General features: G+C 44.3%; 1 protein-coding gene across 1 annotated transcript in view; it reads left to right on the forward strand.

Annotated features, from left to right (window-relative positions):
- The window catches only part of ABITRAM (actin binding transcription modulator), a 97,220-nt gene that overhangs the window by 65,252 nt on the left and 7,423 nt on the right, over positions 1-24,545 (forward strand). Inside the window, exon 4 of the mRNA XM_077267627.1 lies at positions 22,920-23,049. Coding sequence (XP_077123742.1) covers positions 22,920-23,049 — 130 coding nt within the window. The remainder of the gene's footprint in view (positions 1-22,919; positions 23,050-24,545) is intronic.

The raw sequence follows: 24,545 nt of genomic DNA on the forward strand, positions 1-24,545 counted from the left end.
TCCACCCTGTTGAGAAGTATGAAGCCGATTACATCGAGAATTTATGGTAGGACATGGAAGAGGTTTCTAGAGTTTTTAGGACAACCTTTGTCGGATGAGGCTCCTGTGGGTGCTATTTTAGAGTTTCTACAAGCAGGCTTACAACTAGGGTTGGCAACCAATACGCTTAAGGTTCAAGTGTCAGCGTTAGGAGCTTTATATCATTGTAATTTATCCTCCAATAAGTGGGTAGCCCGTTTCATTAAAACATGCAGTAGGTCTAGACCTGTAGTAATTCAGAAAATTCCTCCCTGGGATTTGAATCTGGTTTTAGGTGCTCTAACTAAAAGTCCTTTTGAGCCTTTGCAAGAGTTATCGGTAAAATTTCTCACTCTAAAAACAGTGCTACTGGTAGCTTTAACGTCTGCATGTAGGGTGAGTGACTTGCAAGCCCTGTCTGTTTGTCCTCCATACACACAGATATATGACGACAGGGTGGTTTTAAGACCAGATCCGGCTTATCTACCTAAGGTAGTTCTTAAATTTCATAGGAGTCAGGAGATTGTATTACCCTCATTTTGTGTTAATCCTAGAAATCCAGGTGAGGAAAGGTTTCATACTCTTGATGTAAGGAGGTCTATGTTACAGTACATATCCTTAACCAGTCAGTGGAGGAAAGATCAGTCTCTATTTGTAGCTTTCCAGGGTAGCAGGAAAGGTCATGGGGTGTCCAAAGGTACTATTGCCAGATGGATTAGGGAGGCCATTAGCTTATCCTATGCTGCATGTGGCGTTCCGATACCTGAGGGCATCAAGGCTCACTCCACCAGGGCTGTGGCTACTTCCTGGGTTGAAAAAGCCGAGGTATCGATTGATCAGATATGTAAGGCCGCTACCTGGTCCTCACTTACTACCTTCTTTAAACACTACCGACTGAATTTATCTTCCTCTACTGACCTTACATTTGGTAGAAGGGTGCTGCAAGCGGTGGTCCCTCCCTAAGGTGTTCCTTTCTCCAAAAATCTCTCAGGTGTGCTGTCATGGGAGACGGGAAAACACCAAGGTTACTTACCGGTAGCCGGTTTTTCCGGAGCCCATGACGGCACCTGTATATTCCCTCCCTCCCTTTTTCACCCTTTTGTGCGCACTTTTAATTGGGTGTTTTTTGTTATTATAATGTGGTGGTAGATTGCCATGTGAACTAACCAAGGGGGCCTCTCATGCTCTGAAAACCAACTGAAGCGAGGTAGAGGTACCGCCCTTTTATTTCAGTAGGTTTCCTGTCCTGACTGGGCGGATCCCCTCTCAGGTGTGCTGTCATGGGCTCTGGAAAAACCGGCTACCGGTAAGTAACCTTGGTGTTTTTTTTCCCTCATTTTCTTCCAAAAGCTATAACTTTTTTTTATTTTTCTGTCCACTTAATCGTATGAGGGTTTGTTTTTTGTAAGCCAAGTTGTAATTTTTAATGTATAAACTACAGAAAATGCACCTCCGCACTGCTGTATAAGGCTGACCCCAAAAAACGCCAAACACCAAACCACAACCTTTTTGTGCTATACTGTGGCCAAAAAAATCCTCTATTTTACCAATGGGGTGCTGCGTCCAGAAAAACAAATGCAATGTCCATGGAAACAAAAAAAGAAAATATGGAGCGCACTTACCCAGGTAAATCAGTCACCACTTTATTAGGACATCATACAAAACACAGCAGGGAGGGATGTGAACAAATACGGACAACGGCCGTTTCGTGCGTCAAGGCACTTCAACGGGTCCTGGGGCTGAGTGATCACCGGGAGGATTTTATAGCTCAATGCAGGCCACATACTCCTCCCCTCACCCAGCGTCACGGTGGGTGCAACCACCGCACATCAGAACATGAAATCTAGTGAAAATAAAACCACATATAAGATTAAAAACATTCTCTATGAGATAAGCCTTATAGACCACATCAAACATAATTTACAATTAGCAGCTTACAGGAAGACCAACATATCAATTTTCTCGTTTAAACCAAGGGGCCCTAACGCGCCTGCGCGGAGTATCCACCTAGCTTCCCTGCGCAGAAGGAGTTGGTGCAAATCCCCACCTCCCTCCGGTAAGGAGACCTTTTCTAATCCCGCAAAGCGGCGCGTCTGGACGTTGCCAGCATGGTGAGTTTTGACATGTTCAATTAATCTGGGAACACCCTTGCCCGTCCTCACGGACCCGAAGTGCTCCCTGACTCTTACGAATAAAGGCCGGATTGGTTTGCCAATGTAAAAAAATCCACACGGGCAAAAAATGACATATGCAGTATACAGGGTTCTGCAAGATATAAAATCTCGTACTGTGTGCTGTATTTGACTAACTCTGACCTTATTGCCCGTGAGATGATAAACACAGAAGTTACACCGTCCACATTTAAAATTACCTTTAGGGATATTGTCGGTCAACCAATTTTCTCGATCGGAAACAAACCGATTATGGACCAGACAATCCCTGATATTTTTGCTACGTCGACTGGCAAATAAAGGACCCCTATCTACCATTTCTTTCAGATCACCGTCCTGTCTGTGGATTTGCCAATTCTTGCGAATAGCAGCTCTTATTTGACTGTCAAGCGGTCCAAATTTAAAACAAAACGTGAATTTCTTCAGTTTTTTTCTCTTCATCGATTGTAGATCTACCGCAACTGCTTTATCATGGGCACAATTCAATACCGCCTGTGGATACCCCCGTTTTCGGAATCTATCAAATAACTCGATTGATTGCTGCTCGAACCCTGTAGAATCACTATTAATTCTTTTAACCCTAAGAAACTGGCTATAGGGTAAAGATCGTTTGGTGTACAGGGGGTGGGCACTATCAAAATGTAATAGGGAATTTGATGCAGAAGGTTTACGGTACACTTCTGTACATATCTTTCCCTCCCTTACTTGCAACTTCACGTCAAGAAACACCAAACTAGAACCTCCAAAAAGTGAGGTGAACCCCATGTTCATGGTGTTGGACGTCCCCAGGTACCTCACAAAATCGGTGAAAGTATCCTGGTGCCCATCCCACACCATGAACATGTCGTCGACATACCTCGCCTAAAGTTTTATATGCTTTAGAAACTGATTATTTGAGGAGTAAATGTATTCCTCCTCAAGCCTAGCAAGAAAAAGATTGGCCAGGGTGCATGCGACGGGGGTACCCATCGCGGTACCCACTGTCTGCATGTACCAAAGATTGTCAAATTGAAAGGCATTGTGTTCCAAAATAAAAGAGAGGCCCTCACAAATGAAATTAATGGTGTCAAACCCAGTGGGAGTGTTCTCCAAAATCTTTCTGATCGTGTCCACCCCCAATTTTTGTGGGATTCTAGTATACAGACTTTCGATGTCTATAGAGATAAGGGAGAAGGTATCCTGCCACTCAAAGTCTCTTATTGTTTTCAAAAAATCCCCCGTGTCCTTAACATAAGACGGAATATCTTGTAATAGAGGGCGCAACAACCAATCGATATAGGAAGATAAGGGCTCCGTTAAAGAACCCACCCCCGACACTATCGGGCGTCCTGGGGGGGCTACCAAGGATTTGTGTAGTTTTGGTATATACCAGTGGGGCTTTCTAGGGAATTCTGGTAACAACTTTTACGCTTGTTTTTGAGAAAGAACCCTTTTTTTCCACATATTTCCTTAGGAGGGAACGCAATATGTTCTTAAATTTGATGGTAGGGTCCCCTTTTAATTTCATATATGTGCTCTCATCTGACAACTGCCTCAATGCCTCTTTCTCATAATATTCCCTAGGTAGCAACACCCTGTTTCCTCCTTTATCGGCCCCACGCACAATAGTATCAGACCACCCCTGTATTTCTTTTAACGCCCCCATTTCAACCGTAAATTCTCAGGAGGCTGTTTATATATTAATGCTTCCACGTCTTTTAACACCTGGATTTCAAAAATGTCTACAGGGTTCCCAGGGGATACCGGCGGCATATACGTCGACTTAACTCCCCCAATAAAGGTAATTTTTAATGACACCATTCATTTTTGTCATGGGATACACTAGAAAGCAGGAAAAAAAATTGCCAGTGCATTTAAATTGCAAAAAAGTGCAATTCCACAATTGTTTTTTTGGGTTGTTTATTTGCCATGCTCACTAAATGGTAAAACTAAACTGGCTATATGATTCACAAAATTTTGTTGCCATTTTCTGAGATTCATAATGTTTTCAATTTTCGGACTATGTGGCTGTGTGAGGGCTTAATTTTTGCTCCCTGAGTGGATGGATGTTTTTAATTATACCATATTGGAGTAGATACAATGTTTGGATTGTCTCTTACTGCATTTTATTGCAAGGTTGCGGTGCCCAAAAGCGTAATTCTGGCGTAATAATTTTCTTTCTTGTTACGCCGTTTACTAATCAGAAAAATTGTTTTTTTTTTTGTTCGAACTTTTGCGAACACAGCAATACCAAATGTGTATTTTTTTGTTTTACTTTTAAGAGGGATTTATGTGAACGTTTATATATATTTTTTCCTTACTTTTCACTGTATTTAATCGTCACAGTAGGTGACTCGAAGCTGCGATCATTTGTATCCGCACTGCTATGTATGGTGAAATGAACCATATGAACACCAGCTTACAGGCTGGCTTTCCCAGGAAAATCGTCATGACAAGCATGGAGATCTTCAACAAGTCCCCCATGATCACATAGCGAGCTGACTAATGTTTGCATGGAATGATGCCCCCCTCATAAAGTGGAATCTTAGCTAGTTCCGAGAAGACGTTATCGTGTTCCATTTCGGCCTAAGAATTTAGAATGCCTGCTGATCACTTAATTTTAATCACAGGACAACAACTTACGTTATTTATGACGCCACCTCTTGCATCTGGATATACACTGCTCAAAAAAATAAAGGGGACACTAAAATCCCACATCCTAGATATTACTGAATGAAATATTCCAGTTGTAAATCTTTATTCATTACATAGTGCAATGTGTTGAGAACAATAAAACCTAAAATTGATCAACGTAAATCGCAACTAATATGATGCTCAAAATCAAAGTGGAAAATGAAGTTACAGGCTGATCCAACTTCAGTGGAAATGCCTCAAGACAAGCAAATGATGCTCAGTAGTGTGTGTGGCTTCCACGTGCTTGTATGACATCCCTACAACGCCTGTGCATGCTCCTGATGTGGCAGTGGATGGTCTCCTGAGGGATCTCCTCCCAGACCTGGACTAAAGCATCCGCCAACTCTTGGACAGTCTGGTGCAAAGTGACGTTGGTGGATGGTGCGAGACATGATGTCCTAGGTGGTTTCAATCGGATTCAGGTCTGGGGAACTGGAGATCCAGTCCATAGCTTAAATGCCTCCATCTTGCAGGAACTGCTGACAAACTCCGCCACATGAGGTCTGACATTGTCCTGCATTTGGAGGAACCCAGGGCCAACCGCACCCCACACCATTACTAACCCACTGCCAAACCGGTCATGCTGAAGGATGTTGCAGACAGCAGATCGCTCTCCACGGCATTTCCAGACTCTGGCACGTCTGTCACATGTGCTCAGTGTGAACCTGCTTTCATCTGTGAAGAACACAGGGAGCCAGTGGCAAATTTGCCAATCCTGGTGTTCTGTGGCAAATGCCAAGCGTCCTGCACGGTGTTGGGCTGTGATTACAACCCCCATCTGTGGACGTTGGGCACTCAGACCATCCTCATGAAGTCGGTTTCTTACCGTTTGTGGAGACACATGCAAATTTGTGGCCTGCTGGAGGTCATTTTGCAGGGCTCTGGCAGTGCTCCTCCTGTTTCTCCTTGCACAAATGCTGGGGTACCGGTCCTGCTGGGTTGTTACTCTCCTACCGCCCCCTCCATGTCTCCTGGTGTATTGGCCTGTCTCCTGGATGCGCCTCCAGCCTCTGACACTACGCTGACAGACACAAATTCTTCTTGTCACAGCTCACATTGATGTGCCATCCTGGATGAGCTGCACTACCTGAGCCACATGTGTGGGTTGTAGAGTCCGTCTCATGCTACCACCAGTGTGAAAGCACAACCAGCATTTAAAAGTGACCAAAACATCAGCCAGAAAGCATTGGTACTGAGATGTGGTCTGTGGTCCCCACCTGCAAAACCACTCCTTTATTATTGAGTGTCTTGATATTTGCGAATAATTTCCATCTGTTGTCTATTCCATTTGCACAACGGCATGTGAAGTTGATTGTCAAACAGTGTTGCTTCCTAAATGGACAGTTTGATTTCACAGAAGTTTGATTTACTTGGAGTTATATTCTGTTTAAGTGTTCCCTTTATTTTTTTTGAGCAGTGTACCTTCCCAGGGCTGCTTCTTCCACCTGATTTCACAGCTGCTCAATTTAACAGCATGGCTGCTGAGTCTGCAGTTTTGAAGGATTCAGGCCTTTTCAATTGGGTCTTTCTGATTATGATCAGAGCTTGAATGCCTTCCATCACACTTAAAATGCCTATTTTCTTGGGTACAAATCTAAAGATGTTGCACTTAGGTCATTCTCCCTTTTGATCCTCCTCTTCCTTTTGCAGTGGGGTCTTAAGCCGGGTTTGGCTCTCAGTTCCCTCAAGTGCCAGGTCTCTGCCTTGGCTATCATTTTGCAGGAGAACCTGACTTCAAATCCTCAAATCAAGACTTTCCTTCAGAACATGACACACTGGGTGCTGCTGTACCGAGCCCCCCATGGTACAGTTGACCTCAACTTGGGTTTTCGACACCGTTCAGTACCTGTTCAAGGGCATTTTTCTGATCTTGCTTTCTTGTAAAGCTGGTTTTCCTGATAGCTATTACTTCTATCAGATGAGGCAGCTCTCACTTGGCGCTCTTCATTCCTTGTCCGGTATACTCTTTTCTCCCTAAGCTGATCTCTTCATTTCATGTTGATGAGGAAATTGTGCTTTTGTCTTTCACCGTCTTACTCCTCTGAAAGGTTGGATGGGATCAGAGTTGTTTGGCTCTCGCAACGCCGTTAAAACATTTGAGGCCACTTTTTCACTATGGAAGACTTTAGTAAGGGTCAGGTTTTTAGGATGTTAAGTTTAGCACCAATTTTTCATTTTTTTTTCCCCACTTTTTTTTTTTTTATTAAGTTAAAAAACGTTGAGCCCCCCAATGTTATACCATTTTTAAAACTGCACCCCTTGAAGTATTCAAAACCATAATCAGGATGTTTAAACCTTATATATGCTCCATAGGAATTAATGCAATGGTGAATGAAAAATCATTTTCAACTAAAATGTTGATTTAGCCTCAAATTTTTCATTTTCACAAGGGTTAATGAGAAACCTTGCACCCAAATATTTGCTATGCTATTTCTCCCAATCTCTGTTATATACCTCAATCTATGGTTGGAAACTGTTTAGGCACATGGCATGGTATTTCTCCTGAATGCGGCAGTACCCCATGTGTTTAGATTGTAGTTTTCCTATGAACATCTGTAGCTTATATTTTTACTTGATAAGGGCCATATTGTGGCCTTTTCATGCTGATTTATGTAATTTGATTAACTACCTACGGCAATGGTCCCCAACCTTTCTGACCTTGAGAGCCACATTCAGTTCTGAGAGAGGGTCGCGAGCCACATTCAGCTCTGGGAGAGGGTCGCGAGCCACATCCAAGTCTCGACTCCCTTACAATAATGGCAACCAAAGCCCCCATTATGGGTATGATGATAATCCAAGCTTTTCCACATAAATCACCCCAAAGCATAATACCAAGATCCAGGGGTTATCACAATACCCCTTCAGTATTCTCCCATCAATCACTCCCAAAACATGGTTGCATATAGCTTCAAGCACCTCCTCTCCCAGGTAGTATCATCCAGTTCTCAGCTTACCATACTTAAACTACACTCACTGGCCACTTTATTAGGTACACCTGTCCAACTTCTTGTTAACACTTAATTTCTAATCAGCCAATCACATGGCGGCAACTCAGTGCATTTAGGCATGTAGACATGGTCAAGACAATCTCCTGCAGTTCAAACCGAGCATCAGTATGGGGAAGAAAGGTGATTTGAGTGCCTTTGAACGTGGCATGGTTGTTGGTGCCAGAAGGGCTGGTCTGAGTATTTCAGAAACTGCTGATCTACTGGGATTTTCACGCACAACCATCTCTAGGGTTTACAGAGAATGGTCCGAAAAAGAAAAAAAATCCAGTGAGCGGCAGTTCTGTGGGCGGAAATGCCTTGTTGATGCCAGAGGTCAGAGGAGAATGGGCAGACTGGTTCGAGCTGATAGAAAGGCAACAGTGACTCAAATCGCCACCCGTTACAACCAAGGTAGGCCTAAGAGCATCTCTGAACGCACAGTGCGTCGAACTTTGAGGCAGATGGGCTACAGCAGCAGAAGACCACACCGGGTACCACTCCTTTCAGCTAAGAACAGGAAACTGAGGCTACAATTTGTACAAGCTCATCGAAATTGGACAGGAGAAGATTGGAAAAACGTTGCTTGGTCTGATGAGTCTCGATTTCTGCTGCGACATTCGGATGGTAGGGTCAGAATTTGGCGTAAACAACATGAAAGCATGGATCCATCCTGCCTTGTATGGAGCATCTTTGGGGATGTGCAGCCGACAAATCTGCGGCAACTGTGTGATGCCATCATGTCAATATGGACCAAAATCTCTGAGGAATGCTTCCAGCACCTTGTTGAATCTATGCCACGAAGAATTGAGGCAGTTCTGAAGGCAAAAGGGGGTCCAACCCGTTACTAGCATGGTGTACCTAATAAAGTGGCCGGTGAGTGTATATCTAAACGAAAGACCAGTATATGTGCATCCACATCTGCTCTTCTGTGCAGGGCTGCTCACAACATTCATAATTTTAAAATGTGATCTTCATACCTGTTTGTTAGATCTGGAGCTAATGCACCAAGCTGGCAGACAGCCGCGAGCCACAATTCATGGGACCGCGAGCCACATGTGGCTCCCGAGCTACAGGTTGGGGATCCCTGACCTACGGGATTGCTCTAGTGCCATGGATTTCTTTCTTTTTTTTTTTTTTTTTTTTTTTTGTGAATACCCCTTATGTTCTCGGCATCTACTGTTTGGATACATGGAATGGAAGGAACACTATTTGACTTTAGTAACTGTGCAGTTTTAACCAAAGTAGATTGTGGATACTGTGACCCTCATTTCGGAAACTACACAACTCGAGTTCATCTTGGGGTGTAGCGAGTACTTTGAACTCACAGGTGCTTGACAGAATTTTATAAAGCGAGGACGTGGAAAAAAATTACAGTACTTATTTGTCCACTAAAAATTGCCCTGTAATTTATTAAGCAATCTCTCAAGTACAGCAATAGTCTATACATGGTCACACACTACTGTCGGAGCACAGTGGAGAGCTCAGAAGAAAAGGCGCACCATTTGGCTCTTGGAGTGCAGATTTCTTGGCGTACTTATGGTGCGTGCGTTTTGCGTAGCCTTTTCGCTGCCAAAAGAATGACTATCCCTAAAAAGTTGACTCATTTTGTAAATTACACACAGGTAATTTATCTACAGGTATAGTCCCTGTTTTCTGGTGTTTTAGAGAAATTAGTGCACAGGGGATGTTGAAGTGAAAATCACAAATATGCAATTTCAGTGCAAAATACATTTTGCCAGCTTGTGCTTCTGGAGACAGACACCTGTCAATTAAGACACAGGTTTTCCAGGCAATTGATGACTCTTCTCAATATGTGATCAGTAGGAGTCCGACATCTCAACGATCATCTGAAAGCTGCTCCAGCAGCGGCCAGAAATAAGTTATGCATAGCCAGAGCACAGCAGCACCACGCATTGCTTAGTGGCTGCTGCCAAGTAATAGGCTTTTTCTCCCATTGAAGTGAATGTTTTATAGTACTTGGTAGCAGACACTAAGCAGTGTACAGAGTTGCTGTGTTCTGGCTGTATATAGTTTATTTCTGGCCACTGCTGGACACAGAAATACTATACGTTTCTTAGTGGCTTCTGCTGAGTTCTGCAATAAATTTTAATTAAATGGAAAATATTTGCTTTACCCGCTAAGCAATGTATGGGGCTGCTGTGTTTAACCTGTGCATGGCTTACTCCCGGCTTTCAGCTAATTGGTCATCAATAACTGTAGTCCTGAAGAACCCATTTAAGTAGGTTCTCCCCTCTGCAGCAATTCTGTACATGTCATCAGTAACTGTGGTATGGGATCAGGGGCTTCACATCTTTTCCAACACCTGTAAGCTACTAGTAATGTGGAAACCCTCTATTTTTCCGTGGGCATATCTGAATAGTATGTGTTTTTGAGAGATGAGTTTGAATTTATTTTCACCATATGGGGTACATAACATTTTTTTAATTGCATTTTATTCTGAGTCTTGGGAGATATGATGAACAAAGAATAATTTAGGATATAACTTTAACTACTTTCTGACCACCCATCAGCTTTAAACGTCCAGGCAGTCTGCGTTTTACTCTGCAGGGAAGTATTAAGACTTTTAGAATCGTTTGCGACTGTGGAAGTGGGTATCCGACTGTCAAACAGCTGAGCTCCTGAGGGTATAGAAACCACTATCTGCACGTCCTCCTCCTGACCCAACGGTCATGTGATCACTGGGTCTAGGGAGGGAGCAGAAGTTCATGTATCACGAAAGAAAAATCACAAAATTATTTGAATATCTAAATAAGAAGCAATATTTGCAGCTCTTTAAACCACGTGCATGAAAAAAAAATTCTGACGGCCAATCCTGAACTGGTTAAAGTGCAACTAAACATTTGAAAAAGCAAAACAAGTGCAGTTTGGTATAAAAGTGATTTCATGTGATAGTACGTCCGAGGTCAGATCCCCCGCTTTGATACAGGGCTTCGGCGGTGAGCCCGCATCAAAGCCGGGACATGTCAGCTGCTTTGAACAGCTGACATGTGCCCGCAATAGCGGCGGGTGAAATCGCGATTCACCCTCCGCTATAAACTAGTTAAATACCGCTGTCAAACGCTAACCGCGGCATTTAACCGGCACATCCGGCCGGAAATGAGCGCATCGCTGACCCCCGTCCCATGATCGGGGGTCAGCGATGCATCAGAATGGTAACCATAGAGGTCCTTGAGACCTCTATGGTTACTAATCCCGGCTAGCTGTGAGCGCCACCCTGTGGTCGGCGCTAATAGCAAGCCTGTTATTAAGCTACATAGCAGCAATCTGATGATCGCTGCTATGTAGCAGAGCCGATCCAGTTGTGCCAGCTTCTAGCCTCCCATAGAGGCTATTGAAGCATGGCAAAAGTAAAAAAAAAAAAAAAAAAAAGTTGAAAAAAACAGTTTAAATCATCCCCCTTTCGCCTCATTCAAAATAAATCAATAAAAAGAAAAATCAAACCTACACATATTTGGTATTGCCGCGTTCAGAATCGCCCAATCAATAGAAAAAAAAGGATTAACCTGATCGCTAAACGGCGTAGCGAGAAAAAAATTAGAAACCCCAGAATTACGTTTTTTTGGTCGCCACGACATTGCATTAAAATGCAATAACGGGCGATCAAAAGAACATATCTGCACCAAAATGGTATCATTAAAAACGCCAGCTCGGCACGCAAAAAATAAGCCCTCAACCGACCCCAGATCATGAAAAATGGAGACACTACGGGTATCGGAAAATGGCGCAATGTTTTTTTTTTTTTTTTTTTTTTTAGCAAAGTTTGGAATTTTTTTTCACCACTTAGATAAGAGGACCTAGACATGTTTGGTGTCTATGAACTCGTAATGACCTGGAGGATCATAGTGGCAGGTCAGTTTTAGCATTTAGTGAACCTAGTAAAAAAGCCAAACAAAAAACAAGTGTGGGATTACACTCTTTTTGCAATTTCACCGCACTTGGAATTTTTTTCCCGTTTTCTAGTACATTACATGCTAAAACCAATGATGCTGTTCAAAAGTACAACTTGTTTCGCAAAAAATAAGCCCTCACATGGCCATATTGACAGAAAAATAAAAAAGTTATGGCTCTGGGAAGGAGGGGAACGAAAAACAAACCTGGAAAAATGGAAAATCCCAAGGTCATGAAGGGGTTAAATACTTAAGAATTGCTATCTTTTCTGGTTCCAAGCAACATACCTGTCATCTTCTGCATTATCTGACTGCTATTCACACTAGCCGTCTCAGAGTCTTGTATTCTTACATTGGGTCAACATAGGGAGAAGCTGAGTGAGTCGGCTACGTTGGATAGTTGTCACATGGGTCAGAGGAGCATCAGAACTTGGCTGGGAATCCAAATACTGTGATCGGTCCACAAGACACTACAGCCACGCAAGAAACAAAGCAGAACTCCAGGAGATAAAAAAAAAATTGGTGTAGTTTATTCACCAGATGCAACCTCTCAACTAAACACCATGTGGTTTTCATCACACACACTATATACTACATACATATTACGGTAATAGGGAATTTGGGAGTACTATTTTTGCTGGGAGTGCTTCTCTAATAATATACCTTATGGCCATGAGTTAAATAAGTAAACAAAGTATACAAACTAAAAATAGAATTAGACTTACCGGCAATTCGGTTTCTAGGAACCTTCCACGACGGCATACGGAGGTTGCCTCTTTGCCCTAATGGGGAACAGGAAATACGGAGAGGTTAAAAGGCCCTCCCACTTGCCAGTGACTTATAACTGAAAACCATAGCATCGGTTTACCTTGAATCCCAGATTTTTATCCAGGAGTATAGGGAGGGAATTAGCGCCGTCGTGGAAGGTTCCTAGAAACCGAATTACCGGTAAGTCTAATTATATTTTCTCTAGTCACCTTCCACGACGGCACACGGAGGAATACCAACTAACTTGGCGCTAGGGAGGGACAACGGCCTGGAGAACTTTCCGGCCGAAGGCTAAATCTTTGTTGGGCATTATGTCCAATCTATAATGTTTGGAGAAAGTATGTAATGAAGACCATGTAGCTGCCCTGCAGATCTATTCTGCTGATGCACCTGCTCTTTCTGCCCAGGAGACTGAAGTTGATCTGGTCGAGTGGGCCTTAATCCTCACTGGGGGTGTTTTGTTTTGAGCAAGATAGGCTTCCGCTATAGCTTTCTTGATCCAGCTAGCAATAGTTCTTTTTGCTACTATTTTTCCTTTGTTCTGTCCGGAGGGATGGACAAATAGATTTTGATCAATTCTATAAGAGCTGGTTTGCTCTAAGTAGTACAGTACAATACGTCTGACGTCAAGAATATGAAAACATTTCTCTCTTCAATTTGCTGGATTTTGGCAGAAGGAAGGTAGGACAATTTCCTGGGAGCCGTGGAATTCTGAGACGACTTTTGGAGGAAAAGATGGGTCGAGACGTAGTACTATGGAGTCATCTCTAATGGATAAGTAGGGTTCTCTCATTGAGAGGGCCTGGAGTTCTCCTCCTCTTCTTGCCGAGGTTATAGCTACCAAAAAAATTGTTTTGTAAATGAGATTTTTTGGAGAACAGGAGGATAACGGTTCAAAGGGTGGACCCGTAAGCCCCTGTAATACTAAATTAAGGTCCCACAGGGGCACGAGCGTTTGTGTTTTAGGATTCGTCCTAGAGGCTGATGTCATAAACCTCTTAATCCAGCGATGATTTGCCATATCCTGATCAAAAATAGAACTGAGGGCGGAGACCTGGACTTTTAAAGTGCTAGGCCTGAGGCCTATTTCTAAGCCCCTTTGTAGAAAATCTAGAATTTGTGACAAATTCGGATTGAAGGGATCTGGTAGTTCAGGGAGACAGAAAGATGAACATTTCTTCCAAACTTTATTGTATATAGCATTGGTTGCTGGTTTCCTTGATTTTTGAAGTGTAGTAACCACTGAGTCTGATAGTCCTTTAGCCCTCAGCACCTGGGCTTCAGTAACCATGCTGCCAGATTCCATTTGTGAGAATCCAGGTGATGGATTGGTCCCTGTGAGAGAAGGTCGTTTCCTACTGGTAACTGGACCGGACCGTCTACCTGTAAGTTCACTATCGGGTTGTACCAGCTCCTTTTTGGCCATAACGGGGCTACCAGTATAGTTGGTGTTTGTTCTTCTCGGATTTTCCGTAAGACTTTTGGCAAAATTGGGATTGGTGGGAACGCATAGGCCAGGCGAAAGTTCCACGTCTGGGCTAGAGCATCCACCCCTCTGGAGCCGTCCCTGGGGTTTAGGGAGAAGGCTTCGACCTGCGCGTTTTGGCGAGATGCGAAGAGGTCGATTTCTGGAAGACCACCTGTCTACAAGCATTTTGAAGCTCCGGTTGCTCAGGCTCCATTCTCCCGGCTGTATATCCTGGCGACTCAGATAGTCCGCCTGGGTGTTGGAAGAACTGTTTAGGTGAACTGCCGTCAGAGACAGTAGATATCTCTCTGCCCAGGAGCATATTCGGGTAGATATGTTTAAGTTGTTGTCCTTTGTACTGCCCTGGTGTCTGACGTGAGCAACTGCAGTCATATTGTCTGAATGTATTTGAACGTGATGTCCCCTGATAAGCTGACCCCCCGATAGAAGGGCTTCCTCTACAGCTTTTAGTTCTCTGTAGTTGGATGACTTTCTGCTTGTTGCCGAGTCCTAGAGTCCTTGGGAGGGGGTATCGTTTATCATGGCCCCCCAGCCTCTCTTGCTGGCATCTGCTGTAATTGTAGTCAACGGGACCTGAGTCCAATTGACCCCTTTTTTGAAGATTTTTCAGGTTTAACCACCATGCCAGTGAGGCTTTGACTAGACCCGGTGTGTATAGTCTTTTGTTCAATGAACTGGGATGACCGTTCCAATTCTGCAGAATATGTGCCTGAAGGATTCTGGAGTGGATCTGAGCCCAGGGTACTGATTGGATGCACGCTATAATGGAACCTAGAAGTGACATGCCTTCCCTGAGTGTAGGAGATCTTATGTCTCTGAAAGTCTTGACTTTTGTTATCAAGGTTAGACGATGGTCCTCTGGAAGAAAGGACATTTGCTTTGCAGAGTTTAGGAGGACTCCCAGGAACTTCCTGGATTTGGAGGGCCGTAGCTGTGATTTTTTTCAGATTCGGGACCCACCCTAGAGACGTTAGAATATTGAGAGTCTTTGAGACATAAGACTCAGTATCTCTTTGGTGGAGGCTACTATTAGCAGGTCGTCCAGATAAGGCACTATACAGATGCCTTGATTCCGGATAAAGGAAAGTACCTCCGCCATTATCTTGGAAAACACTCTTGGTGCAGAGGAGATTCCAAACGGAAGGACATTGAATTGATAATGTTCTATCAGACGTTCCCTTTGTACCGCAAACTTGATACTTTCGGTGTTTTGGGTGAATCGGAATGTGAAAGTATGCATCCTTCAGGTCTATAGTCGCCATGAAGGAGTGAAGGCTTATCAAAGGGATGGCAGTTTTTACCGATTCCATTTTGAACCTTCGGTATTTCACATGCTATTTGAGTCCTTTCAGATTTATGATAATACGAGACTCAACTGAAGGTTTGGGTACTAGAAATAGTCGGGAGTAGTGTCCCAGATCTCTTTCTGTTTCCGGAACTCAAGATATGACATTTGATTTTGCTAAATCTCTGAGGCCTGCAATCAATATTGTCTGGTCTCTTAACCCCTTCCCGACCCATGACGCCTATGTGGCGTCATGGAATGATCGCGTCCCTGCAGATCGGGTGAAGGGGTTAACTCCTATTTTACCCGATCTGCAGGGAGAGGGGGAGTGGTACTTCAGCCCAGGGGGGGTGGCTTCACCCCCCCCCCCCCCCGTGGCTACGATCGCTCTGATTGGCATTTGAAAGTGAAACTGCCAATCAGAGCGATTTGTAATATTTCACCTAAAAAACTGGTGAAATATTACAATCCAGCCATGGCCGATGCTGCAATACCATCGGCCATGGCTGGAAAACCTGAAGTGACCCCCCCCACCCCACCGATCGCCCCCCCAGTGCTCCGTTATGGGGTCCGGTCCCCTCCGTCCTGTGCTCCGCTCCCCCGTCCTCCTGCCCGCTCCCGCCCGCTCCCCCCCTGCTCCTATGTCACCCCCCGGTGCTCCGACGCCCCCCCCCCCCCCGTGCCCCGATCTCCCCCCCTTATACTTACCGAGGCTCCCGGTGTCGGTCCGTCTCCTCGCTGGGCGCCGCCATCTTCCAAAATGGCGGGCGCATGCTCAGTGCGCCCGCCGAATCTGCCGGCCGGCAGATTCATTACAAGTACATTTTGATCGCTGTGGTAGGTTCTATCACAGTGATCAAAATAAAAAAATAATAAATAAACCCCCCCCCTTTATCACCCCCATAGGTAGGGACAATAATAAAATAAAGAAAATATTTTTTTTTCTTTTTCCACTAGGGTTAGGGTTAGAACTAGGGTTAGAACTAGGGGTAGGGTTAGGGTTACGGGTAGGGTTAGGGGTAGGGTTATGGCATGTGCACACAGAGCGGATCGGCCGCGGATCGGCAGCGGATCGGCCGCGGATCGGCCGCGGATCGGCCGCGGATCGGCAGCGGATCGGCCGCGGATCGGCAGCGGATCGGCCGCGGATCCGCAGCGGATTGGCCGCGGATCCGCAGCGGATTGGCCGCTGCGAATTCGAAGCAGTTTTCCATCAGGTTTACAGTACCATGTACACCTAAGGAAAACCAAATCCGCTGTGCCCATGGTGCGGAAAATTCCGTGCAGAAACGCTGCATTGTATTTTCCGCAGCATGTCAATTCTTTGTGCGGATTCCGCAGCGTTTTACACCTGTTCCTCAATAGGAATCCGCAGGTGAAATCCGCACAAAAAAACACTGGAAATCTGCTGTAAATCCGCAGGTAAAACGCAGTGCCTTTTACCTGCAGATTTTTCAAAAATCGTGCGGAAAAATCTCACACGAATCCGCAACGTGGGCACATAGCCTTAGGGTTGGAATTAGGGCTAGGGTTTGAAATAGGGTTAAGATTAGGCTTGTGGTTAGGGTTACGGATAGGGTTAGGGGTGTGTTGGGGTTACAGTTGTGGTTAGGGTTGGGATTAGGGTTAGGATTAGGGTTGGAATTAGGGTTACGGGTGTGTTGCGGTTAGGGTTGTGGTTAGGGGTGTGTTGGGGTTAGGGTTGTGATTAGGGTTATGGCTACAGTTGGGATTAGGATTAGGGGTGTGTTGGGGTTAGTGTTGAAGTTAGAATTGAGGGGTTTCCACTGTTTAGGCACATCAGGGGTCTCCAAACGCAACATGGCGCCACCATTGATTCCAGCCAATCTTGCGTTCAAAAAGTCAAATGGTGCTCCCGCCCTTCCAAGCCCCGACGTGCGCCCAAACAGTGGTTTACCCCCACATTTGGGGTACCAGCGTACTCAGGACAAACTGGGCAACAACTGTTGGGGTCCAATTTCTCCTGTTACCCTTGCAAAAATAAAAAATTACTTGCTAAAACATAATTTTTGAGGAAAGAACAATTATTGTTTATTTTCACGGCTCTGCGTTATAAACTTCTGTGAAGCACTTGGGGGTTGAAAGTGCTCACCACACATCTAGATAAGTTCCTTCGGGGGTCTAGTTTCCAAAATGGGGTCACTTGTGGGGTGTTTCTACTGTTTAGGCACATCAGGGGCTCTGCAAATGCAATGTGACGCCCGCAGACCATTCCATCAAAGTCTGCATTTCAAATGTCACTACTTCCCTTCCGAGCCCTGACGTGTGCCCAAACAGTGGTTTACCCCCACATATGGGGTATCAGCGTACTCACAACCAACTGGGCAACAAATATTGGGGTCCAAATTCTCCTGTTACCCTTGTGAAAATAAAAAATTGCTTGCTAAAACATCTTTTTTGAGGAAAGAAAAATGATTTTTTATTTTCACGGCTCTGCGTTGTAAACTTCTGTGAAGCACTTGGGGGTTGAACGTGCTCACCACACATCTAGATAAGTTCCTTCGGGGGTCTAGTTTCCAAAATGGGGTCACTTGTGGGGGGTTTCTACTGTTTAGGCATATCAGGGGCTCTGCAAACGTAACATGATGCCCGCAGACCATTCCATCAAAGTCTGCATTCCAAAACGTCACTACTTCCCTTCCGAGCCCCGGCATGTGCCCAAACAGTGGTTTACCCCCACATATGGGGTATCAGCGTACTCAGGAGAAACTGGACAACAACTTTTGGGGTCCAATTTCTCCTGTTACCCTTGGGAAAATAAAAAATTGTGGGCTAAAAAATCATTTTTGAGAAAAGAAAAATTATTTTTTATTTTCATTGCTCTGCGTTCTAAACTTCTGTGAAGCACTTGGGGGTTCAAAGTGCTCACCACACATCTAGATTAGTTCCTTGGGAGGTCTAGTTTCCAAAATGGGGTCACTTGTAGGGGAGCTCCAATGTTTAGGCACACAGGGGCTCTCCAAACGCGACATGGTGTCCGCTAACGATTGGAGCTAATTTTCCATTCAAAAAGTCAAATGGCACGCCTCCCCTTTCCGAGCCTTGCCGTGCACCCAAACAGTGGTTTACCCCCACATATGAGGTATCGGCATACTCAGGAGAAATTGCCCAACAAATTTTAGGATCCATTTTATCCTGTTGCCCATGTGAAAATGAAAGAATTGAGGCTAAAAGAAATTTTGTGTGAAAAAAAAGTACTTTTTCATTTTTGCGGATCAATTTGTGAAGCACCTGGGGGTTTAAAGTGCTCACTATGCCTCTAGATGAGTTCCTTGGGGGGTCTAGTTTCCAAAATGGGGTCACTTGTGGAGGAGCTCCAATGTTTAGGCACACAGGGGCTTTCCAAACGAGACATGGTGTCCGCTAACGATGGAGATAATTTTTCATTCAAAAAGTCAAATGGCGCTCCTTCCCTTCCGAGCCTTACCATGTGCCCAAACAGTGGTTTACCCCCACATGTGAGGTATTGGTGTACTCAGGAGAAATTGCCCAACAAAATTTAGGATCCATTTTATCCTGTTGCCCATGTGAAAATGAAAAAATTGAGGCTAAAATAATTTTTTTGTGAAAAAAAGTACTTTTTCATTTTTACGGATCAATTTGTGAAGCACCTGGGGGTTTAAAGTGCTCACTATGCTTCTAGATAAGTTCCTTGGGGGGTCTAGTTTCCAAAATGTGGTCACTTGTGGGGGAGCTCCAATGTTTAGGCACACGGGGGCTCTCCAAACGCGACATGGTGTCCGCTAAAGATTGGAGCCAATTTTTCATTCAAAAAGTCAAATGGCGCTCCTTCCCTTCCGAGCCCTGCCATGCGCCCAAACAGTGGTTTACCCCCACATATGAGGTATCAGCGTACTCAGGACAAATTGGACAACAACGTCCGTGGTCCAGTTTCTCCTTTTACCCTTGGGAAAATAAAAAATTGTTGCTAAAAGATCATTTTTGTGACTAAAAAGTTAAATGTTCATTTTTTCCTTCCATGTTGCTTCTGCTGCTGTGAAACACCTGAAGGGTTAATAAACTTCTTGAATGTGGTTTTGAGCACCTTGAGGGGTGCAGTTTTTAGAATGGTGTCACTTTTGGGTATTTTCAGCCATATAGAACCCTCAAACTGACTTCAAATGTGAGGTGGTCCCTAAAAAAAATGGTTTTGTAAATTTTGTTGTAAAAATGAGAAATCACTGGTCAAATTTTAACCCTTATAACTTCCTAGCAAAAAAAAAATTTGTTTCCAAAATTGTGCTGATGTAAAGTAGACATGTGGGAAATGTTATTTATTAACTATTTTGTGTCACATAACTCTCTGGTTTAACAGAATAAAAATTCAAAATGTGAAAATTGCGAAATTTTCAAAATTTTTGCCAAATTTCCATTTTTTTCACAAATAAACTCAGAAATTATCGACCTAAATTTACCACTAACATGAAGCCCAATATGTCTCGAAAAAACAGCCTCAGAATCGCTAGGATCCGTTGAAGCGTTCCTGAGTTATTACCTCATAAAGGGACACTGGTCAGAATTGCAAAAAACGGCAAGGTCATGAAGGGGTTAAGGAGGGAAGGGAGGTGACCTTTAGACCCCGTGGAGGGGAGGAAATTAACTCTTAAAAGGCCCTCCTTGATGACATTGAGTACCCAGGGGCAATTGGTGATATTTTGCCACTGAAGGAAAAAATTTGAGTCTCTCCCCCCCCCCCCCCCCCCCCACCGGGTCAAAGTCCCCGCTTTTCCTGTTGGGACTGCTGTTGTTGGGGGATAAGGATATTTTTCCCCCCGCCCTTCGGATAGCTCCACCTCCCAGACTTGCCTTTTCCTCTTTGAGAGGTTTGGGGCTGTGAGGGACGAAAAAACCTTTTCTTAGGGGTTTTTTGTTCTGGAAGAGCTTTTTTATTATCTGTTGCCTTTTCCAAGATCTCATCTAGAGAAGGCCCAAAAACATAGTCACCTTTAAACGGTATAGCACATAATTTGGCCTTGGAGGTGATATCCCCAGACCACATCTTGAGCCAAAGAGCTCTTCTAGCTGAATTAGTTTGTACTAGAGATCTGGAGGCAACTCTAACTGTCTCCATGGAGGCATCCGCCAAGAACCCAGTAGCTCTAAGAAGGCTGGGTAGAGAATCCAGCAATTCGCCCCTAGAAGTACCCTGGGATATATGGGATTCTAGTTCCCCCAACCAGCGGAAGACTGCTCTAGCCACTCAGGTCAAAGCAATATTGGCTTTTAGGGATACCGTAGAAGTCTCCCAGGATTTTTTCAATAGACTTTCGGTTTTTCTGTCCATTGGATCCTTTAGTTGTGAGGAGTCTTCAAATGGAAGAGCCCTTCTTTTTGCAACTCTTGCCACTTGTGAGTCGACCTTGGGAATATCCCACTTGACCGAATCTCCTAAGGGGAATATGTGCTTCATCTCAGAGGGAATGCTGAGGCGTGTTTCTGGCAGTTCCACTCTTGATTAATCATGTCAGTTATATTAGAGTGTACTGGGAATCCTACATGTTTCCACTTGGGTATTCCACCAAACATCTGGTCCTGAATGGAATGTGGTTCTGACTCCTCCTCCAACCCCATAGTACTACGTACAGCAGATACTAAATCCTCAATCCAATCTGAAGAAAACAGATATTTCCTGGTTTCAGAGGTTATAGGAGACATAGGTTTCTCCCGTCTACCTGAGGATGAGGCATAGGAGAGGTCTGATTCAGACTCCGAATCCTAAACCTGAATTTTTCTTTTCTTTGCTGGAGAAAGTGGTGGTGGGGGTGGAGTGGTAAAGGCCGCCAAGGAAGACTGCACCTCTTGCTTGACTAGCGAGCGGATTTCTTCCAAGAGGGAAAGTTGCTCTTCTCTGACTATTTTGTCAGTACATGATCTGCAGAGTTTTTTCTCCCATAATGGGGGCAACTTAATATTGCAGATGGCACATTTTCTTTTAATAGAAGTTTTAGGGGTAGACTTGTCTCCCTGCAACAAGAGGGGGAGAAGTGTCAGAAACAAAAGAACCCCTAGGTTGTCTCTGAGGACCCCCGTCCTTGCAACACTTACTGTGGCAGGGGCAGCGCTGGGCTCTGCAGGCGCAGGGCAGGTATTGCCTTCCATCAGGACAGCCTTACCTGTGACGTTTTCAGGCTGGTTTTTATACCGGAGTAGTATCCCTGCCCTCAGCGAAGGTTGATTCCCTCCTCCCGTCCTTGGTCCAGGGTGGAGGAACGGTGTCCTGCACGAGGGGCCGGCGGCGGAAGTGCTGCGTTCAGCGGCAGAAGAGACTGGAAGTGATGCGCGCGATCACTTCCTGGACGCCGGCAGAGCGCCAGAGGGAGAGGAGACCGGAGAGCTCCGAGAGGACTCCGGTCGGGATCACTGGCCTGCTATACCCTCGAGGGGGTGCTGGAAGGCCAGGAGAAGGTCCCGAAGACACGGCAGAGCGGCGCGACGGGAGCAGCAAGAAGGGGGAGGTGAGACATGACCCATGCTGCCCAGCTTTTTTAGGAAGGGCAAAGCCCAGTCAGGTCCTGTAGTTGCCGGCCACCACAGCACATGGATCCTCTCTCTGTCCCATGGGGAACAGGAAAGACACTGGCAAGTGGGAGGTCCTTTTAACCTCTCCGTATTTCCTGCTCCCCATTAGGGCAAAGAGGCAACCTCCGTATGCCGTCGTGGAAGGTGACTAGAGAAAGACCTAATATCTAACCTGTATGTTCGAGATTATTTTTTTCTTATCACTCAGGAACAGAGTCTGCTCTACATATGGGCAGGTGCCAGCAAAGATCACAGCTGTAAAACCCTTAAATGCTGCTGTCTGTAACTGACATTGGCGTTTAACCCATGAGATCCTGTCCAGGTGTCCATTCCAGGTGCCAGGCGGTTCACCCACACTTAAAGGGGCTTCATAAAAGCACTATTTACTGCTGTTCTCTAGTATTGCAGTGTACAATAAAAGCAATTAAATGACTGCAGATTTAAAGAAAAAAGTTTAGGTAAAAAATAAATCATACCCCTTTTTCCCAGCTAAACAAAAAAAAGAAATATAAAAAAATAAGCATGTTTGGTATTGTCAAATAAGTCTGATCTATCAAAACCTAAATAATTTAACAATTTAATTCCATTATTTCTGGTTTTATGGATACATCATGTAGCTCCTTTTTTATAGGAAAAAAATATAAGTTTTATGAGTTTTGGAAAATAGTGACAAATTTTTTTAAACTATTTACCGTAAATAGCAAAAAATCCTCTGTTTAGTATTACCTTCATTTTCCTGACCTGAAGAAGCCCGTTCCTAGATAATTTTTACCACACCATGTATGCTGATAAAATGTAACAGAAAAAAACAATGGTGGAATTGCATTTTTTTTGCCATTTCTCCTGACTTGAATTTTTTTTTCATATTTTTCATATTTGGGAAAATGAATTATGTCATTCAAAAGTAAAATTAGTCCCACAAAAAAAAGAATCCATATGGCTATGTTGATGAAAAAATAAAAAATATGGCTCTTTGAATAAGGGTAGGGAAAATAAAATGTAAAATTGGAAATTGGCTGTGTCCTTAAGGGTTTTACCACCTAATAACTATTTTGTCTTCTTATTTTCTTTATCTTTCAGAATTTGTGTCATTACACTGGCAGAATGCCACCCAGTCCTTCAAAGTGGCAAAAGTATATCTAGTATTAGCTATCAAATCAGTGCCAACTGCAGCAGGCTACAGAATAAAGTGTCAGGAAAGTCTAAAAGAGTAAGTAGATGACATTTTATGCCCAGTTATGTTTCTGTATTATTGGGATTGTGCTGATCATGTTCATAATTTTCACTTTATAGTTTGTTTCATTCCATTGGGTAAATGGAGGCCTGTGTGATATGAAAGTGTGTAATTTGGACACCATAATCCTTGTAGATGTTGGTACAATTTCTCTTTTTAAATAGTACAGGAAAGTTCTCTTGATGATCGTGACTGCAGGAGCATACCTCAAACAGTAAACTGAAAGCTGTGTTTTTTTTGTTTGTTTTTTTTAAATACATGGAGCTCTACGGCTATGGCCAAAGCCCTGCAATGCAAAAGTCAGAGTTATACATTGGGGGAATAGCTGCTTAGACAGGGAAGGGTCTCTTCAATTGGCAAGCAATGAGCCAGCCAGCGCCCTTCAAACACCGCCCCGAGCGGTCTTATGTTAAGCACTAGCTAGTTGTGTGTCTGATGGGATACAAGAAGGGAAGATAGATCCTCAGATTGACTGAAGTTTATTAACTGGTTTTAAAGGGCCACTGTCACCCCCCTCCAGCCGTTATAAACTAAAAGAGCCACCTTGTGCAGCAGTAATGCTGCATTCTAACAAGGTGGCTCTTTTAGTTTTAGGTTCAAGTATACCCCAAATAAAGCGTTTTTATACTTAGCCACAATTCCTGTCTCTAGCCAGGTAGGCGGGTCCTCACTCCCCAGCTTGGCCAGCTCCTCTGCCGTCACTCACATCTTCCTGCGCTTTCGGCGCCGCCCCCTCAGCGCTGTTATCGTTTCAAAACCGGCGCCTGCGCTGTGTACTGGTGTCCTGCGCAGACGCAGTAAGCTCTGGCCGTCTGATGTCCCAGCCAGGCTTGCACACTGCGCCTGCGCGGACATTGCGGCCCCACCCCGCACTGTGCATAATGCATAACACAGTGCGGGGCGGGGATTCCAAAGGTGGGTGGCCGCAATGCCCAATGACCTTAGGGGGTCTACTTTCCAAAATGGTGTCACTTGTAGGGGGTTTCAATGTTTAGGCACATCAGGGGCTCTCCAAATGCAACATGGCGTCCCATCTCAATTCCAGTCAATTTTGCATTGAAAAGTCAAATGGCGCTCCTTTCCTTCCGAGCTCTGCCATGCGCCCAAACAGTGGTTTACCCCCACATATGGGGTATCAGCGTACTCAGGACAAATTGTACAACAAATTTTGGGGTCTATTTTCTCCTGTTACCCTTGGTAAAATAAAACAAATTGGATCTGAAATAAATTTTTTGTGAAAAAAAGTTAAATGTTCATTTTTATTTCAACATTCCAAAAATTCCTGTGAAACACCTGAAGGGTTAATAAACTTCTTGAAAGTGGTTTTGAGTACCTTGAGGGGTGCAGTTATTAGAATGGTGTCTCACTTGGGTATTTTCTAACATATAGACCCCTCAAAGTGACTTCAAATGTGATGTGGTCCTAAAAAAAAAATGGTGTTGTAAAAATGAGAAATTGCTGGTCAACTTTTA

This window comes from Ranitomeya variabilis, chromosome 6, assembly GCF_051348905.1.
Source record: "Ranitomeya variabilis isolate aRanVar5 chromosome 6, aRanVar5.hap1, whole genome shotgun sequence".
Classification (NCBI taxonomy): domain Eukaryota; kingdom Metazoa; phylum Chordata; class Amphibia; order Anura; family Dendrobatidae; genus Ranitomeya; species Ranitomeya variabilis.